Source organism: Hylobates moloch, unplaced genomic scaffold (genome assembly GCF_009828535.3).
Source record: "Hylobates moloch isolate HMO894 unplaced genomic scaffold, HMol_V3 SCAFFOLD_18, whole genome shotgun sequence".
Lineage (NCBI taxonomy): Eukaryota > Metazoa > Chordata > Mammalia > Primates > Hylobatidae > Hylobates > Hylobates moloch.
The window spans coordinates 39,986,761-40,002,033 of NW_026652293.1; the positions used below are offsets into that span (position 1 = coordinate 39,986,761).

General features: G+C 37.9%; 1 protein-coding gene across 6 annotated transcripts in view; it reads right to left on the reverse strand.

The window, feature by feature from the left end:
* The window catches only part of NFIA (nuclear factor I A), a 390,911-nt gene that overhangs the window by 78,051 nt on the left and 297,587 nt on the right, over window positions 1–15,273 (reverse strand). For all 6 annotated transcript variants that reach the window (XM_032136492.2, XM_032136490.2, XM_032136493.2 and 3 more), the window contains one exon: window positions 3,678–3,806. In XM_032136492.2, the coding sequence (XP_031992383.1) occupies window positions 3,678–3,806 (129 nt within the window). The remainder of the gene's footprint in view (window positions 1–3,677; window positions 3,807–15,273) is intronic.

Genomic DNA, 15,273 nt, shown 5'->3' on the forward strand with positions numbered 1-15,273 from the left:
GAATAGGATTAGTGCCTTTATGAAAGAGACCCTAGAGAGCGACCCTGCCCCTTCTGCCATGTGAGGACACAGCAACAAGATGCCATCTATGAACCAGGAAGTGGGCCCTCACCAGACACAGAAGCTGCCAGAGCCTTGATCTTGGACTTCTAGCCTCCAGAACTGTGAGCAATACATTTCTGTTGTTTATAGGCCACCCAGTCTATGGTGTTCTGTTCTGGCAGTCAAAACAGACAAAGACAACCGCTGTGCTATGCTACCTCCCTTCAATGCCCTGTGTTTCTCCCTTTGCTTTGCAATCTTAAGAGAGAGATTTTCTTTGTAAAAGGTGGCCATGAAATTTCCAAATGTAGCTTATGTTTGCAGCCAAAAAGTAAGGCCCTTATGTTTTCAGTGAGGTGACCTTGATTTGCTGTAGCTCTGTAAAATCGCACTTCCATTCTGAGCGTGGATGTGTATTGGACAGTTATTGCTTACTAACTGGTGCTAGTCTAGTTGAGGCATTCCTGTGATAAATGCTAGGGAAGGCAGCAGAAGCCTCGCAACCTAGTGCTAACCAGAGAGCAGTCAACGGCCTCTGTGATCCCTGCCCCATGCCCTGGGGACCTGATAAAGGACATTCTTTTCTTTTCTTCAAGACCCTTTTAAAGTTTGATTCTCTGGATTATCTAATAATTTACTATTTTGGGTTGTGGCAACTTTGCCCAATACAAGGAGTGTCAGAGGTTGAAATCTCCTTTATGCACACATGTGACATCAATTCCACACTGACTCTTGCAGCTATACTCTTCCTCCTCAATTTTGGCCTCATCTTCCTAAAACACCAAGTCTTACTCCCAAATGTGGTATCATTCCAAGCATTAGCTTTCCAACTAGTTCAGAGAGAAATGAAGGAAATTACAGTACCCATAGCAAATAAATAATGAGGCTGAATTCCAACCTTTTAAAAATATCTTAGCCAGAAAAATGTCTTACGTTAGCCTATCTCAATTCTTATGATTCTTACCACAAAGAGGCAACTGAAGTTTCATCTCAACTACTCCAATTCCCTTCACCAGACCACTAAGCGGGGTGGGACACGGTAAGAACGGGTACCTGAGTAGACTTTCCAGAAAGGAGAGCCGAGGATGCTGGGAGCCATCTTGAATTCTGGTGAAAACAAAGAATCTTTGGTATTCCATAATTCTTACACTAGGCATCTTTCTCTTTTCCTCAAACACAATTTTATGAATGAATATGAATAGATTGGAACTTGTTATGCTGTGAGCTAAGGAGGTCCACTCTGGTTCAACCCAGCGTGGGTCATTTTAGAAAACGTGCTTAGTCATCTAGCATGAAGAAGCTCTCAACCTGTACCCATATGGAAGTGCTCATGACAATAATTTCTAGAACTACAGTTTTAAGGCAAGACACACATTAGACACTCTTAATATTTACTGACTAATGATAATATATACAGATTGCATTATGCTCTTCATGGAATCTCCACAAATACTGTTTTATTGTTGTTTCTGTATAAGAATACAAGATTGGGAGGAAAGGGTCATTCATTATTAGTATTGTACCCACTGTACTGATGAGGACATTAAAAAACCCAGAAGGTGAGTGGGAAGGAAAAGAGGGAGCCTACCCAGCTCTCCTGATTGCTGGCATACTGTTCTTCTCAGTTCTTACTAACTTACCACACTACAAATCTTTCCTTTGCTTAGGACTGCCCTCCATTTATCTAGGCATCTTTTAAGATTTGACTTCAATGTTATTTATACTTTGAAGTCTCTTTTTTTTTTTTTTTTTTCTGAGATGGAGTCTTGCTCTGTTGCCCAGGCTGGAGTGCAGTGGCACCATCTTGGCTCACTGCAGCCTCTGCCTCCTGGGTTCAAGCGATTCTCCTGCCTCAGCCTCACAGGTAGCTGGGATTTACAGGCGTGTGCCACCACACCTGGCTAATTTTTTTTTGTATTTTTAGTACAGATGGGGTTTCACCATGTTGGCCAGGCTGATCTTGAATTCCCGAGCTCAAGTGATCTGCCCGCCTCAGAAAGTGCTAGGATTACAGGCGTGAGCCACTGTGCCCGGCCCATCATCTTTTACTTGCTTATTTCTTTGTGTGCCTCTCTTCTGCAGTAGATAACATGCTCTGTGAGGACAGGAACCACTGGTCCCAGCGTCTATAGGGGCACTCAGTAAATCCTTGTTTAAAGAGTGAATGAACCTCCATGGTCCCCCCAATACCGAGCTCCTGCAGGAACTTTTACCATTCAGTTAGCATTTAGAATATGTTAACTTGACCCCAAACAGATGAAAAACAACACATGCCTCATCTCCTTCAGGCCATAAATATTCTGACTAAAAGGGCTTTATATCTCTGATCCCCCACTACAGTTTATATGCTCAATGAGTGTTAACTATGAGGATAATATCTTAATACTATTTAATAAGCCTCATTCTGGGACCTTATAATCTAATTCTGATGCAGGTTTTCAAATTATATATCGATGGTAAGCCTCTCTGATTATACCACACATACACACAAATGAAAGAAGGGATCTTGAGAAAGTTCTACCAATGATCACAAGATGTTTAAAGATGAAGCAAGTAAGTTTCATAATTATGGATAAAAAAGTTGCTTCCCACAGTGGTCAAAATGCTTACTTTCTTCACTATAACTCCCATGTGTGCACCGGACAGCCCTCTTACCTGCCACATTTCCCTGAGATGCACACAGAGCACATTCATAAAGGGATTCAGATTGGTGGGGCTAACATTGAGATTAATGCAAGAAACATGTTTCCCCAGGTATATGTCAAAGCAGACAAGAGATCATAACTTTCTAGGATGTTTTATGAAACCAGCTGGTAGATCACAGACCTACCTAAAAGAAAATCTGATAAAGGAAAGTAAATGTGGCTACAATTATTCGTACTCCTACTGTGGGAGTTTCATAAACAAAATAATAAATATTTTTATCTTGCAATAAGATCAAGTTAAGTGATTTTCTGACATTCTCTTGAGGCTTAAGGCTTGTCTTTAATGCGAAATACAAATCATATTTCTTGTGGACACATTTTAATAATAAACTTAAAAGCATATGAGACAAAAATAATGAAAACATTGCAATGAAAACCAGACAAACTATCTGCCACTTCAAAAGGAGTGAAGGAATACTGCTCGTCAACACCCTGATGCAAACAACCTCAACATAAAATGCCACATATTGAAATCAGGTTTTATGGAAAGAGAGTCAGCAGGGATGAGAAAAAGCTACTACTTGAAAACAGGTAATTGACCACATAGAAATATACTCACCCAATGCATGCACGTGTGCACGCACACACACACACACTCTGTCTCTCTCTCTCTCTCTCACACACACACACACACAACTTGTAGAACAGATTTGATTTTGGTTCAATTCAAGTTACTTCCCATCCTTCTGCAAAAATCTCACTGGCAAACAAAAAACAGATTTGGTCCCTTTTCGCCTTAGGAAAGGACAAAAAATTTGATGCCAAATCTCTTTGGTCTCTAAAATTCCAAGGCTGCCCCCAAGGGTAAGAAATTGGAACACTCACTGCCTCACGAGTGTTCAGGGGGAGTCCTCATTGTCTCTCATTTTGCTACTTGGGTCCAAAGGCCATGATATAAGCACAACCAAGGGTGCCTGTGGAGCAGCTCACCTCTGGGTCCTGTAATGACAGGTCGGTGATGCTGTGTGAACGCCGTTCCCAGGGAGGAGGTCTGTGAAGGGGAGGGGCTGCTGAAACCAGACTTCTCCGACTTCTTCAGTGTGGTTGGAGATGGCATTCCTGGTAAGAAGGATCAACTGGTAAGTACACTTTAATTCATGGAACAATGATTTGTGCAACCAACCCAAAAGATAACATTTAAAGAATTAAAAACAAACAAAAAGAGGAATCCACCTGTGAATGAAAAAGATGCTTTGAATTGCTTTGCATTTGTCACAGGAACAAGGAGGTGACAGAATAGTCCCCTGATAAGTCAGTCTGTATTTGATTTCAATTTATTCTAATTAATCACAGTCCATTTTTGGGTTATTGGTCCTCTCTAATAATACAGGGTTCAACTTTTCCAGTGTTTCTAGAAGTTGCTGCTTGTGTCTGTGACCTCTGGGACTCCCAAAAAGGAGACCATCTATGCTTATGAAGACTTCACATGCAATCGATTCATCTTGTTGGTTACCTTGCTTTGACACCAAATCACTTTCTCCATATTTTAAATAATTTGGCTGTTTTAACATAAGAATACCCTCAACAATGGCAACTTAGTTGTTTATTCAATGAATTCTTTAGAGTAGAAAAAAAGAAAAAAGAAAAGTAAAAAAATCTTAAATGCCCCACAATTGGGGACTGGTTAAATAAGTATGGTATAACCAATGTAAACAATACTGTAAAAGAGTAATGACGTGGCAAAACATTTATAATACAATGTTAATTGAAAAAGGCAATTACAAAATGGGATGTTACGGTATGACACCATTGAAAAGGCTATTTCAATGCACAGAGAAAGAACTGGAAGGCAATATGCATAAACTATAATGGTAGTTCTCTCTCTGTATTGAATTTGGGTGATTTTCATTGCCTTCGTTTTGCTTACCTGTCTTTTCTGTGATGAACATATATTGCTTTCATGTTAATACAATAAAAGCTTATTTTTAAAAATAGTACTTTTATTATTGCGTCTAAGGTTTTCACAGCATTTCCAGCATAGAAAATGCTTTGGGAAGAAAATAATGGAGAAACAGTTCCTTGTAATTACTGGATTTGTAATGTTCTCAGCAACCATGCTGACATACCCAACTGGAGGCATCTATCAGTTTGGTAGGGTGCCAATTAAAACAATGAAAATTTGGATATAAAAATAAAAGAAAGGACTCCTAGTCTCCGCATCAGGGGACAAATTTGGGCTCTCTTAAGGTTGTAGCATGAAACTGGTCTGCACTGATGTTAAAAGAACCAAATTCCATTTTACTTATACATGTTTACATGTGCTGTGTTCTGCCCATGACCACAGAATTATTTGGGTGAACTGGAAAAGTAAGTAATGAAAATCATAATGACATTAACATGTAACTGTTATGGAGTACCACGTACTGTGCCAAGCACTTTATAGGTATAGATCTTTCCAGAAATTTAGTTAGTTTTGCCTGTATCTAAATATGTCCCTATTATGTCTGATGACAGATTTCCTTAATGCAATTCTACAACATGACCTTTGAGTGTGACTCGGACTCTATAAGGACAGAGTCCTTGTCTGCTTTGTTCCCCTCTATGTCCAAGATCTCCAAGGGTCTGAAACACCCAAATGATCTGAAAAGATATTTAAACTACTTGTGCAGGTCTCAGCTTTATCTGTAGCTTCTTGAATAGATGCTTAAACACAGCAAAGCTTAGAATTTTAACCCCAAGAAAGAAAAATTAAAAATTGGTAAACACATTTGCATAGTCAGATATAAGTACAACATAGAGTGGTATGTGATTTCATACTAATTTGACAATTTGAATCAGATCCTTTCTAGATCAATATCCATGTGATTTGAATTAAAAATGAAGTAATTAAGTCAAGTGACTTTAGTTATATTTGTTGCTTGCTGAATCAGTAACCAGTCACACCATATCAAAGTTCTAATGTAGGATGCACTGAGATTTTGGGTGAACATTCACTGCAAGTAACCTAACCTAAGGTATCATCATGTAATTACACTAAGGAGGAGATTTCAAATAAAAAAAATGAAAGAAATAAAAAGCTACCAAAATGTAAACAATCTCCCAACTCATTTAAACCTTTTTGTGTAGACCAATTTATAGGCTGCCAACCATTCCACTGATTTAACTTTAGTCCAATGCCTGAACTACATGTCATAAAACAGAAACAGAACGGATAATTAAAACAAAAATCAAAACTTTAAAGGTGGCAGATTTTTTTTTTTTTTTTTCAGATAATGGAATCACTGATGAAATCCAGTATCCTAACTAATCTTATTGATGATAACAAATGGCTGGACTCATGAAAAAGTTACGATTTCTTTGAAAAATTCATGTTTTCTAATTCATGCCATTCTAAATACTGCAGAAATACTGACATGATTGAAATCCACTATTTATGCTTCTAAAAGGAATTACAAGTAAAATTTGGGCAATAACAAGTATCAAGAATGACCAAGTTGGTAAACGAGTTCAAAAATAGCAAAATTTAAATCTTCTTTGCAAGGGTTAAAGAGGGAAGAAATACTGTCAGCATGCAGGAACAACCAGCCAAACTATGTATAATCTTCTAAATTTATCACAGTCAAGTAATATGAACCCTAAGGCTGTCACGAATCTCAAAATTACTTTGTGTTTTCAATTTTTAAAGACTCGTATTGAGCACATTTCCTTACTATACACTTTAATATTTTCTCTACATGCATAATGTATGTTTTGGTTAATTTGTTTTATATATTTAATTGATCAGATGAAATTCCAAAATGCTAGTAAACTGCTCTCTGTTAAAAGCTACAGAACATTAATCTTGGCTTTTATTTTTGAAATCAAATTTGGTTCTGTACATTACTTTAAAAATAAACTTCTTTTTAAAATCTCTTTTGCCAATTATTTATGCACAACTGTTACAAGATTACTGTATGGATTAATGACTGATTGGCTTTCCTTTAATGAATTAAAACTTTAATTTCAATGTATCTTCTAGAAGTACCAGATTTTTTAAAAAAGATTACAGATGAAGTAATCCTACCCCTTTTCTGGAGGAAATGGAATGTTACTTCGAAGTTCAATGCAGAAAAATAAAGAATTTTGTAGAATGAGAAGCAGAAATCTCGCATAATGTTTTGTTTCAATGGGGCATTTCAACCTTTTGATTGGTATAAAAAAACCCAATGAGAATAGAATTGGAGAAACATGTCAAGAAGGCCTGTGGCTTGTCACTGGTTTTCTAAACATCCAAAATTTTTGAATTTTGAATTTCCCTCTAGTCTGCCATTTTTTTTCTAAGCTACATGAGTCATTCCAAATTGTGTTCAGTAGACAAGGGCAAACATATATGGGATTCTAGTCATGTAGCGGCTTTCATCTCTGGAGGCACTTGTAAGTGCAAAATTCGACAAGAAAACCTTGAAAATACAGGTCAAATGCACTATTCACAAAGATTCCTTCAAATTCATCATTGGTATTTGTGGTAGTCAGGCTGGGCTGGTGGCTCATGTCTATAATCCCAGCACTGTGGGAGGCTGAGACAGGAGGATTGCTTCAGGCCAGGAGTTCGAGACCAGCCTGGACAATATAGTGAAACCTTATCTCTACAAAAAATTAATTTTTAAAAGTTAGCTGAGGCCAGGCATGGTGGGAGGCCAGCACTTTGGATTACACACGGTGTAATCCCAGCACTTTGGGAGGCCGAGGTGGGCAGATCACAAGGTCAAGAGATCGAGACCATCCCGGCCAACATGGTGAAACCCCATCTCTACTAAAAATACAAAAATTAGCTGGGCGTGGTGACATGCGCCTGTAGTCCCAGCTACTCAGGACGTGGAGGCAGGAGGATTGCTTGAACCTGGGAGGCGGAGGTTGCAATCAGCCCAGATCATGCTACTGCACTCCAGCCTGCTGACGGAGCAAGAGTCCATCTCAAAAAAAAACAACAACAAAAAAACAGAAAAAAAAAAGTTAGCTGAGTGTGGTGGTATATGCCTACAGTCCCAGCTACTCAGAAGGCTGAGGCAGGAGGATCACATGAACCCAGAAGTTTATGAGCTATAATCACACCACTGCACTCCAGCCTGGGCAACAGAGAGAGACCTTATCTTGAAAAAAAAATTGTGGTACTCAGAATTCTAAGATGGCTTCCTAGTTCCCAGTGTTGTATAATGATGCCTTATATAATCCTCTCCTCTTGCATGTGTGAGATACTTGTGAATATGATAAATGTCATTCTTGTGAATAGGTTATATTATACCGCAAAGGTGATTATATTGATTAGGTTATGTTATATTGCAAAAGACTCCTACAGATATAATTAAGGTCCCCAGTCAGGTGAGTTTGAGTTAAGGAAAAATACATTATCCCTGGCGGGCCTGACCTAATCAGGGGAGCCTTGTATAAAAGGAATTAGAAGTCAGAGAGATTCTTCTTCAGGCTTTGAAGAAGTCAGCTGCCATATTGTGAAAGGGCCTGTGACAGCCACATGGCAAGGAACTGCAGGGGCCTCTGGGAGCTCAGCGGGGCCCCTTGCTGACAGTTAGCTTTCAGAAAGCAGGGACCTTAGTCCCACATCCACAAGCAACTGAATTCTGCCAACAATCACGAGAGTTTGCAACAGGCCCTTGAGCTCCAGAAAGAAATGGAGTCTGAACAAAATTCTCATTGCAGCCTTGTACGACCTGAGCAGAAGATCTAGTTCAGCCGTGGCCAGGCTCCAGACCCATGGAAACTGTGAGGTAATATTAATAACTGTGTGTTGTTTCAAGTTGCTAACTCTGTGAAAATTTGTTCTGCAGTAACAGAAAACAAACATGATATTCAAATACAAGACGATTGCAATGCTAGACATGTGTGTATTAAAGATGTTTACTGTACAATTATTACTCTCTATAATTCTGAAAGTTTCCCTTATTTTTACCTAATCCACCCTAGGCTGTACAGTCTTCCACTAGCCTAGTCACCCAGAGAAAACAGTAAGACGTATTCTTAGAAAAGGAACTAAAAAGTGGTAATTTTCAAGGGACATAAATACTTCTGAAAATTTCTACTTCTCCCGATTCTTTCAAGAAACGTCAATAACAAAATTAGATTGAGTGACGTGAAAAAAAACTCAAAACAAATTCTCGGGGTCTCCCCTAAGAAGTTAAAATTTGTTTTAAGTAATTTTTCACTGCAATTTGATATTACATAAAATAAAAAGAAGAAAATGGAAAACCAATCATACTTAATTTCACCTCTCCCCTACTCCCAAGTTATGATATTTTTCAAACACTTTGACCAAGAACTCTGTAGTGACAATAGTAAAGGAAACACTGCAGGAATCATTAGGAAGTACAAAGCTGTTTTTTCTTCCTTAGGTATCTTCTTAAAGGGGATATTTTTAGGAGTCAAAGGAGCTACAACATTAATGGGAATGGAAGAGAAGGGAAGGATCACCATAAACTATAATTATTCCGGTGACAACCAAACAACATGCTGGATTTTTCAAAAGGAACTGTAACTTCTCAGTGTTAGTGCTTACTTTGTTAGAGCACCTATCCAAAAATTCATTCTCCTGTTAAAAGTATCCCTGGTAAGTGCTGCTCGGGACAGCAGGACCTTATCTTGTCTGTCGCAGGAGTTTGGGAGATGTAATTCCAGTTGTCAGAGAAGATATAACTGGTGTATGTTCTTTTCTTCAAAGTGACAAAGTCAAGACTAGAAAAGTTTAGTTTCAATAATGTTCATTTATAGTCACAAACGGAGAGAAACTCTGAAAGCAAGCAACCTCAGCACTTGAGTTTTTAAATCCAATACAATAAGCAGGTTAGAGAGGACCCCAAAATGTTACAAGTTTAATTGTTCATGACTTGGATAGTGTCCTGTTAATTGTCATCATCTAATTCCCAACAACCTATTTTTATAACTGTTATTACCAGAACAACTATTACACCAAACTTAAAGGCTTAAAGGCAACTGGAAGCCTTCATCCATCAAGTGGCCTCAAGAGAGGCAGGAGGCAGCTACAGAGATTAAATCTCTGCATATCGATCACATCCAAAAACCAGGCTGAAAATAATAAAAGCTACAAATTATGGAGTACCCACTATGTGCCACGTACTTATAAATATCTCAAATCCTTACATTTTCTTTTGGGTTTTTTTTTTTTTTTTTTTTTTTTGAGATGGAGTCTCGGTCTGTTACCCAGGCTGGTGTGCAGTGGTGCGATCTCGGCTCACTGCAACCTCTGTCTCCCTGGTTCAAGCGATTCTCCTGCCTCAGCCTCCTGAGTAGCTGGGTCTACAGGCACATGCCACCATACCTGGCTAATTTTTTTTTTTTTTTTTTTTTTTTTTAGTAGATACAGGGTTTCCCCAAATCCTTACATTTTCATCTGAGATAGGTAGGTATTATTATCCTTTCTACCAATAACTTAATATTACAGAAATGAGATAATAAGTGATGTTAAACAATTTGTCTAGGATCATACAGCTATTAGATTGTACTGCAGATCCAGGTCTCTCTGGTTCTCAAGTGCATACATTTTATAAAACCCTCATGTAGTTTCCCTAGTATACTATGAAAACAGTGTCCTATTTAAGTCAATAAAGTATATTTATAGCTGAAGTTTTAAATTTGGTTATCCAAAGGGGGAAAAAAAGGAAGGGCATATCAGATACAAAAGTGTATGCAAAAAAACCACTCTGAAGTATACTAGGAATCATTTGTCTTATATATCAAAGTTTTTTCTTGGCTTTAGTAAGGATCAGTTAGGATTTTATCAAACACACACTGAATGAATTATCAGCAATTCTAATACAGAACCTCCACAAAACAAATATCACATAGATTTAGAAGAAGATAATGACCCCAGATGTTGAGTTGCAAGAGTATATAAATGTTTTACATTTACAATAGGCCTCTTGCCTATTCAACAAGTTGCTTCTTCTATAAAGCCTCCTGCAAACCATGTTATATCTCTCTATCTATAACAAGAAAGGACAAAAATTCTCCTCTTAAGACTTGTTGATAGTGTCCAAGCCCAGACTATATATTACAATGCAGTAATTAACCACAGGCTATAACACACACAATTATTTAGAATTCGGTAATTTGTAAAAATCAAGGAAGGCCCCCGAGTGTCTAAAGTCAGTATCAAAACAGGCAACAAAGTTGAGGCATTTAACTCATTGGAGAGTATATCTTTATAGAAACTAAGAAGTGTTTCAAGGAGAAGGCTGCAATCAACTGAGTTGAGTGCCACTGAGAGATCACGTATAATGAGGACAGAAAAGGGTCCACTGGATTTGGCAACATGAATGTTTCTGACAGTCTTGAAAAGTGAGTTCCAGAAGAGTGAGGCACACAGAAGATAGGATAGCATGGTTTATAAAATCAATGGGAAGTGAAGAAACAGGGGAAATGGTGTAGTCAACTTCCAAGAAATGAAGGAGGAATCTGCAGAGGAGAGCAGAAAAATAGGGTAGTGGCTACAGGAAGAGGGAGGGAAGCAAGGGATAGCTTTCTGAAGGTGGGAGAGAGTCCAGCATGCTTGTCTACTGATGGGAATGGTCCAGCAGACAGGCAGAAAGCCATGACTCAGAGGAGAGAGGGTGCCTGAGGCAGAGCAGTCCTTAAGAAGGTGAGAGGCTACACAATCAGTGAGTGGAGGAGCCAGGATTCGAACCCAGGAAACCAAAGCTCTTGCTCCTTTCAGTGTACCATGCTACCAAGATCCCTACTTCTGGGTGAGGGCACGGGGGAGTACTACTTATGTATCTTATCAATACAAACCTATCATGAGCTGATTTAAATCTGAACTATTAATGACACTTGAACAGGTTTCTTCTTGCAAACATTCCAAGTCTTAATGATGCTAACTGCTTTGTGACTCTTCTTTTTTACACTCAGGCATTCAGATTCCCCTACTTCACTAGATCTAAGTGTGGGGAACAGACAGCCCAGTCATGTCCATCAGACTAATGGTGTCCGCATACATTTCAGTGACATTTTCAAGCCCAGGATGAATGCTGAGTACCAGTATCATCTTTTGCAAATCATCCATCATCAGATTTACACTCAGACACATCTCTTCCAGATGCAGAGCTATACTGCACTCTAGTAATTCCCCCACAGGCAGGAACAAGACCTTTCTAGAACCATTTAAAGTATACCTTGTAATTAGATTATCTCTAACCATGATGCCAAATAAAGGCTGTGACTGAACAGAAGAATCCCACGGTTAAGGGACCATTCTGTTCTTGTGAGCATAAACACAGGCTGAGTGATACAAGGAGGTCGTTGAAGACACTGCACGTTTGTTAGATGTGTGTCCTAACGATAAAATCCATTAGGGTTCATTGTAATATAATTTTTTATGATTAGCATACTCAACGATAAAAAGGTAAAACAGACTATTTTGACTTTTAGCCTTTCTCAGTGAATAAAAATGTTTTAAAATCATTTTTATGATAGAGAGCATAAATGAAAGTTAATATAGCTTCTGAGGTTTATCCTTCTTACTCTATAAGCAGCCATTGAAAATGAGCTAAAAGGATCCCCAAAGAATTATCACATCATAAAGAAGTTCAGGTAATTTAAATGCCTTGGGGACACCAGTGATTTCTTCAGTTTTTAAAAAATGGGAGTATGGAGTAAAAATTACATGGATTATTCAGGGGGAAAGAAACGATGAGTTCTGTAATATATTCCAAATGTTCATTTGTGAGTGAAAATTTACAACCAGAGAGAGTAAAGAATAGACACAAGGAAAATGTCATATAAAAATCTGGTTTCTGGGCCAAAAATAAAATCTCTTGACTAGTTGGGGGATTTCCTCTCCTTTCAAGGTAAACACAGACACCCCAGTGACAGGACTGAAATAAAAAAAATTGTGTTACATGCTCCATACACTTACAAGAGGTTGGAGATTCCCTACCCATTCCATCTGCCCCCTAGCCACCCCATCCCCCCATGTGTTCAGGAAAGGACTGACTTTGGCTCAACATAGCAATTATACGCATTCACAGAAGGACTGAGGATAAAGAAGACATTTCTGAGAAAACCAAATTATTTCTTTGCATAAACAATACATATAGTATAAAATAGCATAATGTTTTATTCATTCTCCTTAGATATCCAGCTGAATAGCAAAAAACTCAATCATACATATGTTTGGTTTATATCTGCCCTGCCCAATATGGTAGCTACTAGCCACATGTGGCTACTTAAATCTAAATTAATTAAAATTAAATAAATTTAAAAATTCAGTTGCTCAGCATAGCCACATTGCAGAGGCTTAGTAGCCATATGTGGCTCATGGTTAGAATATTGGATACTATAGACACAGAACATCTCTATCACTGCAGAAAGTTCTATTGGACAGCTCTGGTCTATATGATATGATACCAAATCACTTTTTACTTTTTTGGTCATGCTGTATGTACAACAGTAGATAAACCTTATTTTGTGTTGTTCAGCATGTTTAGTCTTTTTTTTTTAAACTTCCAAAAGCGAAACATATTCACTGTACAAATATAGAACTGTATAATGGGAAAAAAATGAAAGCTTTTCCTCTCCATCTCCAACAAGCTGGAAGTAACTCAGTGTCCAAGCTTGGTAAACACCATTATGAATACTTTCGTTGGCATTTAACATTAGCCTTGATGACGTGAACTTAAGTATTTATTTAAATATACTCTCTTCTGTCAGTTAAAACATGATAGAGAGCTACAGTTTAAGGGTCCTATGGATAAAATTTAATTGGAAAGAGATGCATAGTCTGCAAGGGTCCATGTTTGGGATACGCCTGTGCTGGAGCTCTATTAGTTCCAGTGTTCCTTGGATACAAGCAGGGCACCCAGCTAAAGTAAAAATGTGAAACTGATTGAAACATTTCATAAGGGAAAAAGAAAGAAAAATTTAGCCCTCTTCAAATTGCTTGAACTGTGAAATCAAGTAATGAACACGAGAAAAGGTTCTGTCAGCTAGAATCTGAGGCTTCATGTCGTCAGCATTTTCTTGCTAAATCTTATTATGGCAAAGCATTTGCTTTTTCATCTCTGCACTCTGTTCATCCCACAAATAAACTGCTTTGACCTCCACCTGTTACTTAGCGAAATCTGCCTGCCATCCTTCAATAACCCCATTCTTTGCCTTCGAAGGCCTTTGAGTCACGGAGAAAGTGGGAAGCGAGTGTTGTGCAATGAATTGAGCTGCTATCACTTTATAAGTATTCAGTAGTTTACAGTTCAAGCTAGAAGCTACATAGCAAAAGAAAATGAATTTTTTTAAAGGTAGTTCTTATGAATACTGGAAGACGGCAATACATTCCATCATTTTAACCTCCAATTTTTAATAGAGGTTATCTCTTCAGCTCTTATTTAGTGCAGAAAACTTCTAGCCCATTCCTTATAAGAAAACCCTTCTCTGAAAGAGTTGTGCCTTCAGTTTAGGTAGATGAGCCAAAAGATCCCTTCAAAGCTTAAAAATACTTCAAATTCAAGTATGTTCATTATACTGATATTTTGCAAAACAAAATGAATGAATCACTAACCTCAAATGCAGCTTCATGGATGTAAAAGGACCACACTACTATTAAACACTATTAAAACAAACAAAAAACAATAAAAAGGGAAATAACTGTATTTATGTAAATCACACAACTACATGAGTCATTTTCTGAAGCACCGTATCTGACAAAATAGTTTGCTTTTTTTTTTTAACAACAATGACATATCAGAAACAGGTATGCTGTGTAAAGTTACACTTCTAATGATTAATGCTACATTCAACAGAAGAGAGGGTGTCTGTCTAACTATGTTAAATACTTATCTAAGAGGGATTAGTAGGCTGTTTCTGCTCACTGTCATTCTTTGTGACAACGTAATGATCCATTTCCTTATGAGTACAATTATTAAAAAGCATGCTATTTTCTTAACTGTCTTCATATCTTAGAAATATTTTATTAAAAATTACTTATTTGACACTAAGGGTAAATGCTTGGCAGAGTTTGGCATATCAATTAAGTAAATGAGTTAGTTCCATCAGTCACAGTCTTTGCTGGGTGTCTTATTCAAGCTGGGTGAAACTTGATCACCACAATCCTTTCATATTGGAGTTAATGATTCACCCTTTTTTCTCCTCATCTTATTTGTCCAAATCCTAAAGTTTGGTTTTCACTTAAACTAAAAACTGCTCATGGCCGACATTTTCTCTGGAGTCATGATTTAACACTTCTTCTTCACATTCACACCTTTTTTTGGAACTGAACACAAGGATCCAATTTTATACAGGCAACTCTTCATAGACCAATCAGAACAGGTTGCTAGCTATATACCATCTTTTGCGGCTTCTTCTACTCATGCAATGAACTTTATCCAGCACTTGTGAGGAAAAGGTCTTTAGACAAGATAAAAACAAGAAAGCAAACCACATTGGGCACTACAACTAGGCTGGCTACCCCCAAACCAAAGGACTATTTCCATATGTGTCTAAATAGACAAAACTAGGTTCCTCTCTGTCTTTGTCCTTCCACTTACTAACTCTCAAATGACAATTGTCACCAACCTGGTCCTTGAGT